This window comes from Silurus aristotelis, assembly GCF_946808225.1.
Source record: "Silurus aristotelis genome assembly, chromosome: 12".
In the NCBI taxonomy this organism is placed as follows: domain Eukaryota; kingdom Metazoa; phylum Chordata; class Actinopteri; order Siluriformes; family Siluridae; genus Silurus; species Silurus aristotelis.
In genome coordinates, this window is record NC_139585.1 from 9,179,571 (window position 1) to 9,203,540 (window position 23,970).

The 23,970-nt window shown below is 36.5% G+C and overlaps 1 protein-coding gene across 1 annotated transcript in view; it reads right to left on the reverse strand.

Annotated features, from left to right (window-relative positions):
- Window positions 1-23,970, reverse strand: part of tcerg1l (transcription elongation regulator 1 like) — a 104,969-nt gene that overhangs the window by 61,244 nt on the left and 19,755 nt on the right. The window contains exon 5 of the mRNA XM_083556546.1: window positions 12,235-12,411. Coding sequence (XP_083412672.1) covers window positions 12,235-12,411 — 177 coding nt within the window. The remainder of the gene's footprint in view (window positions 1-12,234; window positions 12,412-23,970) is intronic.

The window sequence follows — 23,970 nt, forward strand, 5'->3', positions numbered from 1 at the left end:
AAGAATGCAATTGCATTGGATATCTTTGTGTGCCTTAGCATTGTTCCAGCATGATATACTGACCTCACAATCAGACTCTGCATTACTGATTGTGGGGTCGGGAGTTCAAGTCCCAGTATTTCCAAGCTGCTACTGTTGGGCCCTTGAACAACCCCTTAATCCTCTGTGCTCCAGGGAGACTGTACCATAGCTGACCCTGTGCTCTGATCTCAGCTTACTAACATCACTGGGATATGTGAAGAAATAATTCACTGTGCTGTAATGTAATGTACAACAAGTAAAAAAGGACCTTTATATTTAAATGCAGCCTGTTACAAAATATAATAGAAATCCTTCTAGTTCAATTACTAAAAATATTAATAGAGCAAACATAAAGAAACATCATTATGTTCGTTCACAAATAAGTCTAAATTATTGCTTGTGTTAAGGGTAAAAACACAACCCATCTTTCATCAAAGCACTGACATAAGCACTGAATCAGCATGTCCTAATTATGGTACTAGGTTTTATATACTGTCAAAATACACTTCCAGCAATTACGGAATGAGCCCCTTTTCATGGAAGGATCACTCGCAGATCAGTAATTGCTTTTAATAATCTTCGAGATGACACACGCCATTGATTTTCTTAATGCAGGCCTGTTTTTCGGCTATCTGCTAATGTATCTGTGTTATAAAGGGACACAGCAGTCTTAATAAACTGTCAAAAAGCTGCTTCAGCCGGGGGAGTTGTACCTTTATGACCAGGGATAGAATGTTGCCTTTGATAGCTCTCTTCTTAATTACAGCCTGCTAATCCAAGATAAAACATGAAAAGTGTGTCTGAGTACATAAAAAAGAAAACTGAAAAAACAGTGAAAAAACACAACATAACATGAATTTTTTACACCCACTTATACATTATAGATCCCCTTAGATTTAGTGTTACAATTCTTGAAGCTATATCAGAAAGGAAGCCATTTGCACACTTTTGACAGCAGCTGGATCACTGAAGGCTTCAGACTCATTAGAAGGCATTCGTATTTTCTGTCAAGACTAAGATTAATGATGTGAACTGCAGGGCTTGTGAATCTGTCCTGCAAAAAGAGCTTTCCTCTCTCTCTCTCTCTCTCTCTCTCTCTCTCTCTCTCTCTCTCTCTCTCTCTCTCTCTCACTTTTGCACACACACAAACACACATTTTCTCTCTGACTCGCACACAGACAACCCTCTGACCTTTCCAAGCAGCAGTATGCTTATCTTAAGGACTGGCCTCAGGTCAGTGCTGGTTTTGCTAAATGGCACTGAATCTTCAACTGACTCTCAGCAAGCGCTCTTCATTCCCTAATGACAAAATAAAGAGCACAACTGCAGGATTAATGCCCAAACACGCTCAAAATGAGGAACATTCACCTTGCTCTCACTCTGATTGAGTGTATTAAGAGACCTGAACTCATCCAGACAGGTTGATACACACATGAGAAATCCTGATATTTCCCTTAGTATGCCGAGAGAACCAAGACTTACTCTCCCTATCTGAATAGGCTTTTATTTGGTGCCACAACTTTTTTTTTTTTTACAAAAATATATATCATCTAATCGTCATGAACATTCAATACAAGAAACATTTATGTAAATGATGACCTGTCATAACTTCTGTTATGTAACACAGGATATTTTGTCCTTCTTTTGTTTTCAGTCTTGGCTTTTGCCCTGTGGTGAGTCAGACCTTGTTTACACATTATTAATGTGGCTGGTACCAAAGTCCAAACTAAATCTAGGTTTCCCAGTTGGGTTTTGAGTGTGAATATAAAGTACACTTAAAAATATTCATTAGATTATGAAAAAAAAAAGTCAGCTGCCAGCTTATCCTTCCGTTTCTTTAGAGAAGAATTTCATAAATACTCATAGACAGTCAACATATGGATGTTTCACAATCTGTATACAGCAAACTATAAACTGTTAACATGTACCACATGCTCATTTTGACTTTAGCACACATATCAAACCAATGCAAATACAATGGGGCTCCATATGGACATTTCACCTTATGGCAGCTGTGAAGTGCTAATCATTTTAAAAAAAATTATAATTTGAGTATTATTATTATTATTATTATTATTATTATTATTATTATTATTATTATTATTATTATTATTATTAATATTATTATTATATACACGTATATATATATATATATATATATATATATATATATATATATATATATATATATATATATATATATATATACAATGAGGAAAATAAGTATTTGAACACCCTGCTATTTTGCAAGTTCTTCCACTTAGAAATCATGGAGGGGTCTGAAATTGTCATCGTAGGTGCATGTCCACTGTGAGAGACATAATATAAAAAAAAAAATCCAGAAATCACAATGTATGATTTTTTTACTATTTATTTGTATGATACAACTGCAAATAAGTATTTGAACACCTGTCTATCAGCTAGAATTCTAACCCTCAAAGACCTGTTAGTCTGCCTTTAAAATGTCCACCTCCACTACATTTATTATCCTAAATTAGATGCACCTGTTTGAGGTCGTTAGCAGCAAAAAGACACCTGTCCACCCCATACAATCAGTTAGAATCCAACTACTAACATGGCCAAGACCAAAGAGCTGTCCAAAGACACTAGAGACAAAATTGTACACCTCCACAAGGCTGGAAAGGGCTACAGGAAAATTGCCAAGCAGCTTGGTGAAAAATGGTCCACTGTTGGAGCAATCATTAGAAAATAGGAGAAGCTAAACATGACTGTCAATCTCCCTCGGACTGGGGCTCCATGCAAGATCTCACCTTGTGGGGTCTCAATGATCCTAAGGAAGGTGAGAAATCAGCCCAGAACTACACGGGAGGAGCTGGTCAATGACCTGAAAAGAGCTGGGACCACCGTTTCCAAGTTTACTGTTGGTAATACACTAAGAAGTCATGGTTTGAAATCATGCATGGCACGGAAGGTTCCCCTGCTTAAACCAGCACATCTTAAGTTTGCCAATGGCCATTTGGATGATCCAGAGGAGTCATGGGAGAAAGTCATGTGGTCAGATGAGACCAAAATAGAACTTTTGGGTCATAATTCCACTAAACGTGTTTGGAGGAAGAAGATTGATGAGTACCATCCCAAGAACACCATCCCTACTGTGAAGCATTGGGGTGGTAGCATCATGCTTTGGGGGTGTTTTTCTGCACATGGGACAGGGCGACTGCACTGTATTAAGGAGAGGATGACCGGGGCCATGTATTGCGAGATTTTGGGGAACAACCTCCTTCCCTCAGTTAGAGCATTGAAGATGGGTCAAGGCTGGGTCTTCCAACATGACAATGACCCGAAGCACACAGCCAGGATAACCAAGGAGTGGCTTTGTAAGAAGCATATCAAGGTTCTGGTGTGGCCTAGCCAGTCTCCAGACCTAAACCCAATAGAGAATCTTTGGAGGAAGCTCAAACTTCGTGTTTCTCAGCGACAGGCCAGAAACCTGACTGATCTAGAGAAGATCTGTGTGGAGGACTGGGCCAAAATCCCTCCTGCAGTGTGTGCAAACCTGGTGAAAAACTACAGGAAACGTTTGACCTCTGTAATTGCAAACAAAGGCTACTGTACCAAATATTAACATTGACTTTCTCAGGTGTTCAAATACTTATTTGCAGCTGTATCATACAAATAAATAGTTAAATAGTCTTTGTGATACATTGTGATTTCTGTTTTTTTTTTTTTTTTTAGATGATGATACAAATACTTATTTTTCTCACTGTGTGTGTGTGTATATATATATATATATATATATATATATATATATATATATATATATATATATATATATATATATATATATATATACTGTATGTGCAGTCATCATTCCAATTCATCCCAAAGATGTTCAATAGGATTTAGGTCAGAGCTTTTTTTTTTTTTTTTTTCATACACACACACACACACACATGCACACTGTATGGCTAAATCGAGACATTAAATCTAGACATTATGACAATTTACAAAATACAATAATGTGTTTTAAAAATGTTTATGAAGTTTGTTATTAAAAACATAGTTTAATTTAAATGTTATTCCTAACGTTCCTGAACATTAGGTCCCGCTGCGGATTCCCGCAAATAATATACAACTTGCAGTTAGTTAGGTTTCAAATGAGAACCCGCAAGTTCTGAACCGCAAATTGTTTTGCGCATGCATGAAAATTTTAAAGAATACCTCGTTAGCGGGTAATGCTAGTGCTATGGATACTTTATCACAGTTTTATCTTTACAATTCTGCATATTAAAGTAATAAATGAATGAAGGATGGAAGGAATGAAGACATTTATCAAAGTATGCTGAAATAAGTAGAACAGTAGAACATTTTCTTTAGAAAATTCTATTTTAAATGTAAAACACACAAACACACACACATACAGATACTTACATACACATCTGTACAACAAAAAAAGTCTAACAAATGTAAACTATTTAATACAATTTTTCCATTAATTACATTTTATTTAATCAGTTACATTTGTACCAGTTTAACCAATTACTCAATTTAATCATTATAATAAAAATGTATTGCATTAATTTGGTTTATTCTATTTTCTTTGTATTAAATGTTTAATATTTTAGATATAATAAGGCATTTAATAAAAAAAAAAAAAAAATGTAAACTGTTCAAATGTTGATTGTCACAAATGTTAATAATAATAAACTGATATCTGAAGATATTCGGGATGTGTCAGTTCATTCAAACTTACAATCCTTTGTTAGTTAGAATGTAATTGCAAAATTACTAGTAATTACTGAGTAGTTCATTTTAAATGAATAGCTGAGTTATAAGCTGAGAGTTTAGGGGTTAATACTGAATCAGTCTCAGGGTAGGTGTAAATCAAATCAATGGTGCAAGAATAAATGGTGTAGGTTTTTAATTTGCAAGAAGAATGCAAAGAATTGCCAACCTGAGGAAAGGTCAGATCATGAGTTTCTGAGATCAGTGCAGTGCATTAAATTGCCAATTGTGGAGGACCAACTACAGCTGCAAAAATTAGATCCAAATAACTAACTAACTGAATGGAGACAGCACTTAGTTGCTCATTAATTATTTATGTCTATAAATAAGACCATTTTAAGTGGATTAGTTTGGTGTTTCCCATTAACACAGACATGACCTTGGAGATTCTGGACAATATTCTGGTGTTTTTTTTATTTGTTTAATTTTGGAATAATAATAAAAAAAACAAGGCAAAAGCACAACTCGAGGCAAATGCATCTTGAAATAATTTAGAAATATTGATTCCTCAACTATTTTCTTCCTGTTTGAAGTAAATTTTAACTGGATTTCAGGCATATAAATTAATATTAAGAGAGACTAAACCTGCGAGTGTAAGCATCCCAATCATTGCTGCTGGCACAGACTTTTACTGGTTAGTTTAAGTTCTTAGTTCAATCCGTTGCTTTTTTTTTCTGGGTCTGCATCCTGTCCATGATCCAACCCACTTCTCCCAACGTAAGTGACTTTTCAAATCACCATTCATTCTCTACAAGAGTTACAAAATCAGTTAGTGCTAATATCCGATCAACAGTTTGCCAAGTGATTTTCATTGACCATAATAAACTGACCATAATGACTGTTAAAATTCAAAACTCAGCTTGATACATTTTTATTAGATAATCAACAAACTGTTTATAAGACTGTAGAGTGTCTAAAGTGGCCTTTCCTGTTGTCAGAAATACAGAATAAATTTACCAACACAATCACAATATCTCACATTTAGCTCCTAAATTTGGAATAGTCTTCCTGACAGTGTTCGGAGCTCAGACACATTCTCCCAGTTTAAAGCGCAGATTTAAGACATATCTTTTTAGTGAGTCCTACACATAACACACATCACATATCATAACCTTGTGCTACAGTGATGCACATTATCAACCTGCGCTTGTTAATATTATGAACAGCAGCTACGCTAATTCCTCTCTACTGCTTCTCTTTCTTTACCCATCCCGAGGAATCCTGAGGTTGAACCAGCTCAGTCACGTCCCACCTCATGAAGATTGTGGAACTTTAAAGAAGTAGATGCCGAGCTCGCAAACATCCCGAACCATCTAGAGACGTACCAGCGCCATTTGGATTCCACCTCATGTAGAGTTTGGACATTGGACCTCTTTAAGTGTTTAAAGGCTCTGGCATGGAGAAGTTGGTGTTGGATTTTGATGATCTCAAATGTTGAGCCATTTTATTAGTTGCTCAGTAGCTCCTAGTTTCATAACGTAGAGATGTAGAAAGAAAACTACTCACAATGTTACATTCATGTCTACGCTCATGCCTGTTCTCACTCTCTGGTGTTTTGAATTGTTTTAAAAATTATAATCACACACTTAATATCACCCAAATGAGGATGTGTTCCCCTTTTGAGTCTGGTCCCTCTCAAGGTTTCTTCCTCATAACATCTAAGGGAGTTTTTCCTTGCCACAGTCGCCCAGGAATATCTCATCAGGAATAAATACACATCACTCACCTTGATTCTTAAATTATGTGAAGCTGCTTTGAGACAATGTCCATTGTGAAACATGACAATGTCAAATTGTCAAAGTAATAAACTTGACTTGACTTGACAATAGGTATAGATACAGTATTATAGAAAGATAACTGATAAAAAAAATATCTGCTCTGCTTTATTTGTGTTAGGTTTTACAGCAAAAGAACTCCCTAGAGCACTTTTTGTGCTCATGTGAAATAAAACAATGGTTCGCCTGATATGTACTGTAGGCATAACACTTTTCTTGCCCTTTGACCACTTCCCACAGAAATAGATACAGTAAATGCACTGGCTATAAAGGCAGGGGAAAGTTAGAGCAAACACAGGAATTTATATATATATATATATATATTTTGCCAACAGCTTTACAATGAGATTTGATAACTTCTGTTGTTTGAAGGTTTCAGGTTATATTAGTAGAAGCAATCACTTTGAATACCTTTGTTGTTTAATTTGCAAGCAGAATTATTCGTACAATAGTAAAATAGTCCAGACATCCAAAAGAATTGAGTTATGAGCCAGTAATTATTTTATATACACATATATCTAACAAATACAATGGAGATAGTGGGATTGGTTACTCCAATTACTTATTGGTTACTCCAATAATGAAACTCACTCACTGCAAACTCACTAACTGTTTTAATGAGGATGAAAATGATGTAAATCATGTATTATAGATTGCAACCATTTGAAAGCTATGGAAAATGTTTGATAGATTTGTTAGTAAAAATTCCAGTAAAATTAAAACCAGCAAACCAGTAAAATTCCAAAGACATTAAGACCAATGGTAATTAAAGACTAAAGCTGTTCTGGTGACCCCTGAGTGCTTCTTACGTTGTGTTGACCTTTCCTTAAATTTATCATCACCAAGATTGTTTTTACCTACACCTATCCAAAATGTGACATTATTTCTTTATCAAAAATCATGAATCAGGTAATCAATATGCAGTAGAGAAGTGAGTCCAAAAATATACATTGTTCTGTTTCTGCCAAACCTTTCAATCCTCCATCGAGTTTCAACCCAATTAGTACACTGAAACTTGATTTCAACAAGCTTGAAATAGAAAGTACGATCTCTGATCTATCATTCAAACTGTGAGAGTGAGAAAGCTATCGCTGAAACAAGCTCAGCATGCTACACTCAGCTGGCCACATTTTATTGCCTAAGGAACATTTAATTTCCTCAGGAACATGTAGTTGCCTAAGCGACTATAATGGATCAAAAATTAAATTACTGCTGAATGATATTGCATTTAAAACTGTTAATAAATGATTCTACTTATATGCACTGAGAGCTGTACAGTTAGTCTGCATATGTGTGTGTGTGTGTGTGTGTGTGTGTGTGTGTGTGTGTGTGTGTGTGTGTGTGTGTGTGTGTGTGTGTGTGTGTATCTTGAAGGCCTAGTTTTCTCAATCGCTGCATAAAATATTAGCACAAATTTGCATTCAGACCACTCTCAAGGACTCTCAACATACCACAGTCTGGCTTTAAGGCACTGGCCTTTACATTTACACAGAGGAATTATTGGTAAGAACTCTGAGACTTAAAAACAAGAAAGTTTGTTATAAAAACGAAGGGTTTCATATATGAATATAAACAAAATATAAACTTGTGTAAAATCTATATGTTGTTGCCATTGTATTTATTTATTTATTTATTTTTTTTTTTTTGTGACTATGTAAGAATAAAGCATAACAGGAATTGCTGTAGGAAAATATTTAACTCATAATGCAGCTTGATGCAAAGTACAGTTACTGTATTAACCAACCAGTTGTGCCAATAAACATAACAGAACATAAAGAATTGTTTTCTCATAATTCTCATATTCTCATATTACAGCAAGTTGCCAAAGACAACAATAATTGTATTAATGTATTCATATTACACTCTTTGAACTACATTTAATGACATTGAATGTTCATTAAACAAGCTACTGTAGTTCCTGTTATCAATTGTTCTTGCCAATAAAGTTAATAAGACATCAAACAGCAGCTTGTAATGTAACAAATAAGCCAAGACAAAACCTTCTGACAGAAACTTTGCCATTTCGGGAAAAAAAAAAAAGATATTTGCAAAGCTATAAATAAATAAATAAATAAATAAATAAATAAATAAATAAATAAATAATTGAATAATAAAATAAATAAATACATGAATAACGTATATGTGTATATATATATATATATATATATATATATATATATATATATATATATATATATATATATATATATATATATATATATATATATATATATATATATATATATAGCTCAGCAGCCATTAAGATATCTTCTTAATGGACAATACTATAGAAATGAATTAATAATACATTAATGCAAATTAATTTTAATGGCACACATTTTCATTAACGTGCGATTAATGCAGCGCACATTCCTGTTTGACCATTTCTATTAAAAATATATAATAAATAAATATAAAAGAGGCGAAATTTAAACCTTCAACGCAACACGCATTTATTCTTGACATCCTTTCTTTACTCAGATATATACAAAAAAACACTGAAATCTTTTTTTAATCACTAAACACTTGTTTTACTGATGAGCCAAGTCTCAATTCAAGCATCAGAATCCGCCATTATGCGCACATCCAGCAATTAACCAGAAACATAGCAAAAGTTCAGTTTGGTGTCCTGATGATTTATGTAATTAAGAAGACCATAATTACTTTAAAACATATATATATATATATATATATATATATATATATATATATATATATATATATATATATATATATATATATATATATATATATATATATTAATATAAACATGTTAATTGAATTACAGCCAAAGGAATACCTTCTGACTTATCAGTTTTAATTCAGATTCAGATTCCTATGAAGCATCAATTCCTTCAAACGTATTTACATAATTTATTCTATAGAATCTGTTAAACACTAGTCTGAGTTACACTTTAATAGTCCAGTGCACGTGAAATTACAATTCAGCACTTCCAACATCACAGGCTTTGTGCAAAAGCTGTTGATAATTGTCAAGTAAAAATATCACCAAATAGGTTAGTAGAGGCAACAAAGAATAAAAACGTGATCTTGAGCCAGAAAATGGGGAGAGGTTCAGAATGATAGAGGAAAGAAATAAATTATGTCTGGAGAGGGCACATTTTTACTGATAATTGATGGTTTTCTTAATAGACTCAGACACATTTGAGAATATTTGGATTTAGGTTAGATTGCCTATAGAGAAAAAAAAAAGTTTTGTGGTTTGAGAAATACAAAATTTAAAGGCCTGATATAATATGCCAGCTTTGGCAGCTTTCAGCAAAATCTGGCATTTTTACAAGGTTTTAGTAATTTGCTTATGATACAACCTCAGACCTTTTTAACACTTTGTTCCAGATAGCTTTTTAAACTATCTGGACTTTCTGTGTTCAGTTTTAGAGATCAAAGGTTATTTAATAGCATCAAGACATTCTGAAATGTAAATCAATATAACATTTTAATAATATTAGTTATCAATCTGTAGTAACTTCTCAACAGAATGCTTCACATTTGTTTGTTATATTACTATTCTGCAATTGAGCACCTGTAACGTTCCATGCTTTACTAGACATCTGTGTAAGACTGAAGACTAAGTGAAGAATCGATTTTCAAAAATGCATTGCATAATTGGGTTGATGACAAAGTAGAACTGGTTTGTAGAAATGAAAACCAGTAGGGTTATCTTACTGTCAGACATTTTTTTTACATAAATTGAAGCTAGCTGTTTGGAAACCCTAATAAACATTCCACAGAATATGTCATGCTTTCTAAATTTCCAGGCTGAAATGGCAAGAAGCAATAACTCTTCACCTTGAGTGTTTGGATGGTAATAATCCCATTATTTGTTCTTTTTTGCTGCTTACAGAGCCTCAGGCACAGTGATCATAGTTTTAAAGTTTGACCTTTAAACATACATTTTGCTGCCATCTGCCATTATGTGCCAGGAACTTTAACATATAATGACAATATCCTTGACCCCAGATTTAACAGGGATAAAGTGTCACTGAAAAGTCTTTATTGGTGAATAAATGCCATTTTATATGGCATAAGTAAACAAAGACCAGTCTGTGTCGTATTATATACAGTGAGGAAAATGCAAGTTCTCCCACTTAGAAATCATGGAGGGGTCTGAAATTGTCATCGTCGGTGCATGTCATCGGTGAGAGACATAATTAAAAAAAAAAAATCCAGAAATCACAATATATGATTTTTAAACTATTTATTTGTATGATACAGCTGCAAATAAGTTTTTGAACACCTGTCTATCAGCTAGAATTCTGACCCTCAAAGACCTGTTAGTCTGCCTTTAAAATGTCCACCTCCACCACATTTATTATCCTAAATTAGATGCACCTGTTTGAGGTCGTTAGCTGCATAAAGACACCTGTCCACCCCATACAATCAGTAAGAATCCAACTACTAACATGGCCAAGACCAAAGAGCTGTCCAAAGACACTGGAGACAAAATTGTACACCTCCACAAGGCTGGAAAGGGCTACAGGGAAATTGCCAAGCAGCTTGGTAAAAAAAGGTCCACTGTTGGAGCAATCATTAGAAAATGGAAGAAGCTAAACATGACTGTCAATCTCCCTCGGACTGGGGCTCCATGCAAGATCTTACCTCGTGGGGTCTCAATGATCCTAAGAAAGGTGAGAAATCAGCCCAGAACTACATGGGAGGAGCTGGTCAATGACCTGAAAAGAGCTGGGAACACCGTTTCCAAGGTTACTGTTGGTAATTCACTAAGACGTCATGGTTTGAAATCATGCATGGCACGGAAGGTTCCCCTGCTTAAACCAGCACATGTCCAGGCACGTCTTAAGTTTGCCAATAACCATTTGGATGATCCAGAGGAGCCATGGGAGAAAGTCATGTGGTCAGATGAGACCAAAATAGAACTTTTGGGTCATAATTCCACTAAACATGTTTGGAGGAAGAAGAATGATGAGTACCATCCTAAGAACACCATCCCTACTGTGAAGCATGGGGGTGGAAGCGTCATGCTTTGGGGGGTGTTTTTCTGCACATGGGACAGGGCGACTGCACTGTATTAAGGAGAGGATGACTGGGGCCATGTATTGCGAGTTAGAGCATTGAAGATGGGTCGAGGCTGGGTCTTCCAACATGACAATGACCTGAAGCACACAGCCAGGATAACCAAGGAGTGGCTCTGTAAGAAGCATATCAAGGTTCTGGTGTGGCCTAGCCAGTCTCCAGACCTAAACCCAACAGAGAATCATTGGAGGGAGCTCAAACTCCGTCTTTCTCAGCGACAGGCCAGAAACCTGACTGATCTAGAAAAGATCTGTGTGGAGGAGTGGGCCAAAATCCCTCCTGCAGTGTGTGCAAACCTGGTGAAAAACTACAGGAAATGTTTGACCTCTGTAATTGCAAACAAAGGCTACTGTACCAAATATTAACATTGACTTTCTAAGGTGTTCAAATACTTATTTGCAGCTGTATCATACAAATAAATAGTTAAAAAACATACATTGTTATTTCTGGATTTTTCTTTTTTTTTATTATGTCTCTCACAGTGGACATGCACCTACGATGACAATTTCAGACCCCTCCATGATTTTTAAGTGGAAGAACTTGCAAAATAGCAGGGTGTTCAAATACTTATTTTCCTCACTGTAAATAAAGATAGCTTTTTAACCTGGTAGAGATAAATAAAGCAGGCTGTCATTACCTGGGTTGGGTGAAGTCAGAAATGGGATCCTAATTGGTGACAGTGAGAGAACATGTAGAGGGTGATTTGAGGAGGATGACAGTCTCCGTGCTTTGTCTGATTCCATAGCCACAAGCGCTGCTGTTGTCAGAGCCATCCGTTTGTTGCTCCGCACTCGTTTTATGGCTACTGGACAACCTAAAGAGAAATGATTTAGAACAGAATAAGAAAAAGAATATATATCTTCATATTTAATTTCTATGTGCTAGAAAATAAAGAAGGGTGGACTATACTCAATAATAATAATATTGTGCTTACAAAACTGCATAATTACATAATTAATAACATAGACTTTATCATAAATTTTTTGTCATCTCTTTGTAGTTACAATTCTTTTCAAAACATTCAAACAAATGCAACAACAAGATAACTATTCACCGCATTTTATTATCTGCTGTGACCTCAATGAAAAATATTTTTTCTTTTTTTTTTTATGTTTTTTTTAAATATGTATACACTTGTAGAGTTTGGCTGGACACGGGCACTCTTAATTAAAAAATTGACACGTTGTCTATACTTTGACTTTAGATCACTTTTCAGTCATTTTTCCACCACTGAGGGTTAGAGCACTCTAGTTTCCTTTCACTTCGATCATTTTTAAAGATTATAATCAGTATGGGTCAGAAAACTGAAGCTCTTCATGTCAGATTCCTCAAATCTGCCAATACAGATCATATGGTGATGAGTAAGACCAGCCTGACTCCATGGGGCAAATATTTTAGTTTTGTAGCTCCCAACATTAAGAACACCATCTGCTAGAACAATCTGATTACATGTCTATCTCCCATTTTAGAGGTAAACTTAAAATATATCTTTCCTTCCAGCACCTTTTTTTTTTTTTTTTTTTTTTTTTTTTACTAGCCATTCCTTTTATCCTGTATAATTACATACATCTATTTTCTATACCATTTATATTCAGTCACAGGTGACCCAAAGCCCCTTTTCTTCCTCCTTTTTTCTTATCATATTATTATTATTATTGGTAATATTGCTGTTGTTGCTGTTATACCTGTACGCGTAAAAAAAAAAAAAAAAAAAAAAAAAAAAAAGGTTAAATATTCCAAAACTCATAAATAATGACCCTAGATTTCTCACGAATTTATGAACCCAAAGAGTAACATGTCTTTGTAATGGTTTTCACACTTTTTATTAGAACATATAGTACAAGCAGAAAAGATCAGGAATATCAATAGAAAGCTGCTATTTATAAAAAAAAAAATCTTTCTTAATTCTTTCTTGCACATAGATGTATTTATGTAGGTTTGTTTTTGTTCTCCAATCTCGCTAGCTGTCAAGCTTTTTCACGTTTCACAGCTGCTTTCATCTGGAGATCCAGAGATGGTACGGCACCATGATAGCCTAGTCAATCTGGAGCCAGTACAGAATCAGCAGCCTTAGGGAGGCTTCATCACACACACACACACACACACACACACACACACACACACACACACACACACACACACACACACACACACACACAAACATACATAGAGACATTGATGCTTGTGCTGGTGAAGAGCTAGCACAAGCACCAATCCACATACGTATACACACACACACACACACACACACACACACACACACACACACACACACACACACACACACATATATACACAGAGCATGTTGGAAGTGATCCAGTAGAGGGGAGATCTTATTCTATCGCTCTGAAACACACAGCACTTTATCTAATGGCAGTGAGTAGGAGGATCACAGACAGAATGCTTAACATGAGCACCACTCTGAAAATCGGGTCACTTGGGATATATCATATGGATTCATTTTAGCACCGAGCTTCTCTGCCAGGGAATAGGGGAGAGATTTAACACTGGGTAGGGAAGGTGACAAACTTGAATGAGCTTCAACTTGCACTCGTAAAGATATTTAGAATCTAACAACTCCCTTTAAACGTTTAGCCAGAGGACATGGAGAGTGAGGCGCATGGATCACACAAACAATGTGAAAAAGTGTTTATTGAGCAAGCTCTCGGCAGACATGACTTGAAAAGAAAACATCAAATTATAGATTCTGCTGGGTCTCGCCTAAAAGAAAGTGTGACTACTTCTCATGGATGTAAATCTTAAACACACACACACACACACACAGACACACAATCTCAAAAAAATCCTCTCTTAATGATTTTTTCTCTCTTCACTTTAGAGAATTTTTGTTTTAGAGAAAAAAAAAACATGAATGAATTAAATACGAGGGCTATTAGCTCTTTCCGTGAGAAAAGAAGCCTCCTTTCTTTTTTTCCAGGGTTGCAATTACTGGTCAGCATATTTTTAATACACCCCCAGACCTGTCCAAGAACTGATCCAGGAGTATGTGTCTTCATTTACCAACATTTGAACTAGAATCAATATTGGTTCCTTTGCCTCTTTTTAATATATCGGTATCGGTGGTGGACTTCACTGCAAGCACCTTTCTATGATCTTTATGCTATGTTGACTCTAGTTACAAATAAATTCAACCAAAAACCTTCAAAATCTTTCATCATGTTGTAGTGCTAAAACAGCAGACTGCTGCAGGCATCAAATATTTGACAAAGTGAAAAATATTTACATTACATTACACTACAGCTCTTCAGCAAACTCTACAAATGAGAGTGAAAATTCTCCTCACGTACTTTGTCCATATCTTTAAATGTTTCATTTGAGAGAATATTTGGGAGAGCACATTTTTATGATTTCTTTTTTTTTATTCTATCTAACTGGACAAGCTTTTTTTTTTTTTTTTTTTTTTTCCCAAAGGATGATAACTAGGCAATTAATTGTTTGCTCTCCAGGAGCATAACTACAACAACCTATTAAAACATTCATAAAAGATTCATAAATCATTTACATGTTCAAAGCACTGTACTGTTTGATGCCATGTAAAATAGTTCATCACTCACAGTTCACACTCTAATACCTTTAGAAATGTAGACCTTATAATAAAATATACTATAAATGTAGATATATGAAAGGTGTCACCAAGCTCCAGTAAATCATGTGCACAATTTATTTGCTCCTCAACAAAATCTCTTTCATCTTTAGAACGTTTTTTGCATAAATATGAATTCAATCGTATTTAATTTGTGATATAATATGGATTACAGATGTCCTAAATGTTAAATAAAAAAGATGCCTAATGAGAAGCTTGGAGATTCTGCCAAATTTGAGACCATCATTGTAGAGTATATGGAACAATTTATATATAACTCATTAAAAATATGTCTAAATTGTATGTATTGTACAAATTATGCTATTTTTGGTATGTTTATTTTTGTGGTTACTGTTGGTTTGTCTATGTGTCTTAGGTATCTTAGCTTCCTCAAAGTGTTTTTGCTAAAAATGTTTCTTACTATAGGTGAACGTCATAAGGTTTCTTACCGTTATCATTATAAGATTCTACAGAAGATTCTTTACATCTCCCCACAGACTAAAACCGCAGACTGAAGATCTCTCAATTAATCTAGGGTGCTATTAAAAAAAAAAAAAAAAAATGTCCAAATTTATGTCTAAATTGTATGCATTGTACAAATTATGCTTTTTTTTTTAATGTTTATTTTTGTGGTTACTGTTGGTTTGTCTATGTGTTGGTGATTATATATATCTTAGCATATATATATAAATATATATATATATATATATATATATATATATATATATATATATATATATATATATATATATATATATATATACAGTATATGCTAAGAAATATATGATCACCAACACATAGACAAACCAAGAAGAATCTTCTGTAGAATCTTATAATGATAACGGTAAGAAACCTTATGACGTTCACCTATAGTAAGAAACATTTTTAGCAAAAACACTTTGAGGAAGCTAAGATACCTAAGGTTTCTAACAAAGTTTTGTTGTTTCAGCTATAAGGAAAAACTATGATGATGCTAATGTTCATAATATTCACTGAAACACTACTCCAGAGATTATCAGTGATGCAAGGAAAACTTCTTCCACCAGCTGAGCTGAGACTAATCCTTAAGACTTAACCCGACTCAGGTGTAGCAAGTGTTCAGCTATCAAACTTTTTCATAATATCAGCAAAACACACCAGAATTCACCCATTTAAAGAAGAAGAGAAGAGGTTATAGTGTAGCACAGTAGTCTCATACACATCACACACATCACACACTCTATGCTTGCTATAATGTTTAAGAATAAAGAAAATATACAGATAAAGAATATATTCATGCATGCTTTCTTTTGAGGACAGAAATATCTTTAGGGAAATTTCAGCAGTTGTTCTTTTACATCAGTTAATACAAAAAGCAATATTTATGAACTGTTGCGGATGACATAACACTGTGTTGCATGTAAAAAAAAAACATGGTAATACTGTTTAATGTGCCAGATACAGCTCTCTCTCTCTTTCTGCCTCTCTTTTTTTCCTTACAAGGTCTCATTTAGGATCCCTGGAGCAGGCTATATGACTGATCTGCAATAACCAGCCCACGTTCCAACCCTGCGCTTCATTGCCCTCTTCTAAACTCCATTTTCCAGGTGCTGAAAGTTTTGCCACAGTTGACATTTCACATTTCATTAGGTCCCGTCAATAAGACGTGGCACAAATTGACTGAAATGAAAAACGAGAGTTGTGTGGCTGAGTCTATAAGGCAGTAGAATTGTACAGTTAAAAGACATTATCCTTCACTCCTTGGCACAAAAAAAAAAATGGCCAAAAGCCACAAAAAAGCCTACGCTCAAACCCGAATGTACACATGGAACAGAGAATCATTGCCATACAGACCTTCTGGAAGCAGTTAAATCAATGCTTTCATAAGTGATACATGTCAGATTCTAGCACTAAAGCAAATGCTACACTAATCCGAAATCGCGGTTTAGTCCACGACAATTTAAAAGGTTCCGACGTTTATATGTTGCACATATTTTTATTTTGGAGGCTTGTTTCAGTGTAGGAATGTAATAAGAAAAAGGTCAAGCTAAAGGAAACAACTTGGTAATATTATTGCATTTACTCCTGAAATAAATATTTTATTTCCTCTGATTGCTAAACTTTAGACAATGATTTAAAGTCAATGGCAATATGTCATGTTTTTCTTAAACCATGCAGACATTTAGCCCTCATGATGATTGAAATACATATCCATACACACAGACTTCCATTTAAGGCCACTTTAATATTCTATACCTCTGATCATTTACTTAGAGACTTCAATATGCTAATGCATGAACTGAGAGTTGAAACGTATGCACACACTTGCTTTGAGCACTTACTGGTGACAGATGGGTAAATTGAAATGCATTTAAGCGATCACTTTTCCTGATTTGCACACTCGCTCATGCTGGTCATTTGACATTTCACAAACGAATAAATGTGAACAAACCATTCCAACCAACCCCTTATAGCTGTGTTTAACAGTCATAACTCATTTTGTATAATAGGTTGCACATGGATTCATGCAATGCAATGGAACTGCAAAATGAGACATTTTTACACACAATAAAACAATAAACAGTACACCTCTGAGAAGTGCTTGTGTTATTAAAGGCCGATGACTCAGTGACTGGAGAGTAGGAGAATTTCCTGTTTGGGCTCTGTGTTTTTGCCCTTTGTGGATTATGATTTTTTTAAGAGCAGAGCATGAACCCCTGCAGTGAGCGAAGAAACTGAACTTTATAAAACACCTTTACTCAGGTTTATTACATTTCTTGTGGGACCAATGCAACTTGTGCTGAAAAACACTGTTCTTTACTTCCAGTCTTTACTTCCAGTTTATTATGGGTGAATTATACAGCCAAAATGTTACATCACAATATTTGCAAAACTTATATGATGAGAACTAATAGTATACATGAGCATTAATGACTATTATTACCACAGAATGGCTGAACGCTCTAATCTGATTGGACAGAAGGTCACAGCACCAGTGGTTCTGAATAAAACATCAATTATAGGTTATTATTGGGCTCATTCTGATACATTACTGTTTCTATAGCAGCGGTTCATGCACCTGATTGCTCCAAATAATGTAAGATAAATTTAAATAACAACCCCTATTTAAATAAATCTTAGATTATTTGGAGCAATCCTGTGCATGAGCTGCTGCTATAAAAACATTAATATATCAAAATGAGCTCACTAATAACCTATCATTGATGTTTTATTCTTTCCCATAATTCCTTCTTTTTTTATTAGGAAAAGTTTATTTAACATTAATGAATGGAGTCTGCAAGCCCTCGCAGACATCCATCCTTAAAATTATCTCGTGAAAATGACATGCTTCTCTTTGTTTGTGTGTGTGTGTGTGTGTGTGTGTGTGTGTGTGTGTGTGTGTGTGTGTGTGTGTGTGTGTGTGTGAGAGAGAGAGAGAGAGAGAGAGAGAGAGAGAGAGAGAGAGAGAGAGAGAGTGAAGAAGAATGAAGAAAAAAGTAATTAACTTGTTCCACAACATTAAATCTTTATCATGCCAAATTGTGTGACTTCTTGTTCATTAATACATCAAACATTGTAATTATTGGCAAATCGCAGTAGTATAAGTAGAATAACACTCAAGCCCATGCTGTCACTTTTATTGCACCTCATGCTGCATCAAACCCCCTGGTGGGCATTATTTTTGTATAGCAGCACAGTCTGATGTGTGTTTTTCTTAACTTATAGTATGTCACTGTTTGACTCTCTATTCAGATTAGTATGAAAAAAGCTTCTTTTTCTGACAGTAGCTCTGCAGTTCAATTCAGATTAAAATCAGACGTTTGTAAAGTAATAAGGCATTCACATGGACATGCATATGTTTTAATTTTAATAATAAATGAAAGTAGTCGTTGATATTCATAATCCTTGTGTGAGGAGCTGTTTATTTAGTACTCTTAGAAATGGTCCCCAGCGTTAGAGCTTTATAACAGTAAAGCAAAACTGTCCCTTTTTCACCGCAGGAGCTGAAAAATTTGTGTTTTTTTAACTCAAGGGAAAGTGAATAATGATAGTTGTTTATGGCTACAATTTAAATGAATGTTACTGGAGGAATGTTGAGAAAAAGGTTAACTGTAATGACAGTTTACTGTACTAATAATGACAAGATTTAAAAAAACAAACAAAAAAAAACATGATTACCAGAAAACTAGCAAATGACATTGTGTAAGCAGCACTGCGATGGCACTTAATGCAAATAAACAATTAAAAGACCCACAAGGGTCAACTGATTTTGTCTCATTTGTGAATTCAGAAGTCCCCTAGCCGCTTTGTTTACAAAGTAGTGGCTGGATGTGATGCTTAATGTAGGTGTAATGGAGCCACGCTGGCATATGGGAGTGAGAATTTAAAATAGCATTATCATGTATTTTATTGTGGCAGTGTTTTGGTGCCAAATGGTAGTCATATTTTTTGCATCTAGCATGTGAAAATTTCACAGGAACCATGCACACTTCTTGCAAAATTCATGTTACAGTCAATGATAAAAGCATAAAGCAGACATATGGTGGGCAATCTCTGTGCAACCTCACAGCTGTTTGTGCTACAGATTTATCAAGCTTTCAAATGAGGAGAGACTAAAGATCTAAACTTGCAACTGTAATGCCACAAGTGCCCTCGCAGGCAAATTCACGGTCACCTACAGTACGTGGGCTTTTATCACAGACTCAGCACCGATTTCTACCTGACGCCCACATGCGGGTAATCAACATAAATGCGCTGCACCTGGCCACGCCCCTTTTATAAGCCCTTCAATTGCCGCATATTACCCTTTCATGGACAAACAGACACTATACTGTGCCTGCACCGACAGCACCCATGAAACCTGTTAAAACAATAACCTTATGATCACAGAATCTATTCTGAGGAAAATGCTGAAGATCTGGATGCAAAATGAGAGCAAACATTCTCGCCCATACCTACAGCTTTAACACTGCATACTGTATATTTTTTACTTCTGAATAGACACTCACAATAATATAGATATAGGATTGGACGCAGCCCCTATGGTACCTTAGTGAATTCATAAGTAAGTTGGTTTCTTTTTGATACATATTTAACAGAAAATGTGAAGTAATGGACACAAATGCTTTATTTATGACTTCAGATGAATAATGAAATAATGTGTTTAAAAAAATGTGTATGAAATTCGTTAGTGAAAACATAGTTTAAAATGTTATTCCTAGCGTTCCTGAAAATTCGGTCCCGCTGCGGATTCCTGCGAATTTTAAGATAATCCGCCACTTGCTGTTAGTTAGGTTCCAAATGAGAACCTGCAAATTTTCCGAACCGCGAATTATCGGGGGTTGAGTGTATACACAAATTTTCTTAGGCTTGTTATTGTCAAGGATTTATAGTGGAGGCAGATACAAGTGCAATTTTTTTTATAATTAAATAAGCAAAAAAGTGCAAAATAAACAAATCAAAACTAAAAACATATACAATATCCCGATACAAGGTGGAATGCATGCAGACTATAATCAAGGCTGTAGCCCAAATAACAACATATGAACACAAGTCTGAAAAAAAAATACCTGGTTATGTTTTATTCTGATTTGCAGAGGGAACATGTTGCAATAACACCGTGAGTGTACTATAAAAATATCATCCTATCAAACATTTATAACTCTACAGTCTAATGCTGACCATGTAGGCAGCTGGTGACACAATTACATATGCTTAAATCTGCTGGAAAAATAAGCATGCAAAACATTTCTTAATTTATTATTTTTATCTTTAGTGTATGTGTACATTATGTATAATTATTTCGAGTTTTGGTTCACCAAGCACAGCAAATATACTAATTAAGCTGTAGCATAATTCATAATAAACATATTGTTAATAAGCACTGTTGCGCACACAAGATGACTGGTACCATTGAATTTTATAAAACAAATATAAGGCATTAAATTAAGGTTGTTAACTGCTTAATGGAGCATAGATTAAACACTTGTGAAAGATTGATTCACTATGTATTAGTCTTATTATTACTTCAACTATTTATAATATCATCCTGTTAGCATAAATTGAGTAATCATCGTATTATTAGTTTAAACAATGCAATATACTTGTAAACAAGAATATTTGTGTTCATTTGCTTTCCTGGTTCAATTATTTAATTCTAGGTAGTGCGTAGTGATTTGGGTTTGCCTTTATGAGCTAAGTACACTAAGTAAACTAAGTACAGAATAAGTCACAAAAATACAATATGCTTTATATTCTAAATTTATATAGCCATTATAAACAATAACTAATTGATTAAAGTAAATAAAAGCAATAAAACACACAAACTAGACTTAAAGGTCAAATATGGACATTATTAATTGGTGGTGTGAAAAAATTTTAATAAAGTGTTTCTTTCTCATGTACATTATATCATATAATAAATATAAATCATTAATCAGTACTTAGTAATCAGAACTCGCTTCAGTGGTTCCTTCTTCCGGCGTGTGTAACGCGGAGCTCTGTATTTCATCCTCCTAGCATGGCCGGGTATCGCGAAGCCCAAAAAAAAATCTAGGCCCAAATCGAAGGAGTCAGCCAACCTGAGGGTGGTCCTCTTCTCGAACAAACCGGCGGTGGTGAAGAGCCCTACACCGAGGAGGGCGATCACCTTGCGCGGTGCCTGTACCTCCTCGTCACCACCAGGAGGCCAAGTTGTTAGCTCCACCACAGGATGTGCCTTGGAGCGCAGCCTTCCTCCAGCGGATGTTTTCCCCATCTCCGCCCGAGAATTCGCTGCGGATGGCAAGGACCCGCCGCCCCTCTCCGGAAGCTCCAACGGCTGCAGGGCACTGCCCTGGCCGTTCTGAGAGGGTCAGAAACCAGTCTCAAGAGGCCGGTTCCCCAATCAGGTGTCTTGGCACTGGAGGCCAGGTTGTTAGCTTTGCCACAGGATGTGCCTTGAGATCGCTGCAGATAGAGGAGACCCGCCAGCCTCAACAACTGCAGGGCACCGCTCCAGCCACTCTGAGAAGGTCTAAGGGCCAGCCTTGAAGGGTTGGTTTCCATATCGGATGCCTTGGCACAGGAGGCCAGTCTGTTAGCCCTACCACAGGATGTGCTTTGGGGCACAGCCTCCCTCCAGCTTGTGTCTCCCTCCATCTCCACCCAAGAGATCACTGCAGATGGAGGAGACCTGCTGCCTCTCCGGAGGCTCCAATGGCTGAAGGGCATTGCTCCAGTTGCTCTGGGAGGGTCAGAGGCCAGCCTCAATAGGCTGGGTCCCCTGAGAGATTTCCTGGCAGCTTGGGAAGTGCTGCTAGATGTATCTCGGTGGGTCCTGCATACGATAGAGAGGGACTACTCAATTTAATTCGGGTCCTCTCCTCCCTAGTTCAACGGGTTGTGTCTCACCCTTGTTTGGACCCAAGCAGGCTTTGAGCCTGGAGCAAGAAGTACGCACCCTCTTGAGGAATTGGGCCATCGAATTATTTCCTCCCTCAGTCAGAGAGTCAGGCTAATACAGCCAGTACTTCGTTGTTTCGAATAAGGACGGCGGATTGTTGCCGATCCTAGATCTACGCTCCTTGAACCGCTCACTCATGAGTCTCAGATCAAATCCAAGATCAAATCCAAGGACTGGTTTGTCACGATAGGTCTAAGTGATGTCTATTACCACATAGCCATCCTTCCTGCTCACAGTAGGTTCCTGAGGTTTGCTTTCGGGGGTGAAGCTTACCAATATCGGATCCTCCCCTTCGGCCTAGTACTCTCACCCTGCACCTTCACAAAGTGCATGAATGCGGAATTAGCCCCACTACGGCTGTAGGGCATCCCCATTCTGAACTATATCGACGACTGGTTGTTATTATCTCGATCAAAGCTTCAGGCGGTCCTGCATCGAGATGTCGTTAAGACTGAACGCAAGGAAGAGTGTGCTTTCCCCATTGCAGAGAACCACCTTCTTGGGCGTAGTGTGGTACTCGATCGTGTTGCGGGGTTCATTGTCTCCCACCCAGATCACAGCCATCCTTACAGCAGACGGAGAAGTAAGAGAAAGCCAACCACTCACTGTGAAGCAGTTCCAGAGGCTGCTGGGTCTCATGGCGGCAGCGTCCAACGTGATTCCACTTGGCCTCCTTCATATGAGACCCTTCCAGTGGTGGCTCAGAGACAGATGGCTCTTCCAAGGGGGCAATCCACTCCATACTATCAAGGTCTCAAGGTGAGCTCTTCGAATAGGTCATGAGTGGCCTCACCTACCAAGGTCAGTGGAACGAGCTACATCGTTCATGGCAGATAAACTGCCTGGAGATGATGGCCATGCTTTTAGACCTAAAACACTTTCTCCAAGACCTGAGAAATCTGGAAAGTTCTGGAAGTTCTGGAAAGAATCTACCAGGAAGGAGTACATCTCCTTCTGGTGGCACCTCGTTGGGCGGGCAAGCCGTGGTTTACGGACCTGCTGTCCCTCCTCGAGCGACCTCGCAGGCAGGCAGGCAGGGGGAACCCTAGTTATGAAAGCTATGGCTCTGGCCCCTGAGGGGGCACAGTTTCTAGCAGCTGGTCTCTCTACTGAGGTAGTTGAGACTGTCAGCCATTACAAAGCTCCCTCCATGAGGAGGTCATAGGGCGCTAGATGGCAGATGTTTACCACATAGTGTGAGCACCACCAGTTAGACCCAGTTAACTGCCCGGTTGTTTCAGTTCTGGAGTTCTTGCAGGAACAGTTTGCCACAGGGTTGGCCCCTTTCACCGTGAAGGTTTACGTGTCCGCTATCGCGGCTTATTGTACTCCACCTACGGGGCAGT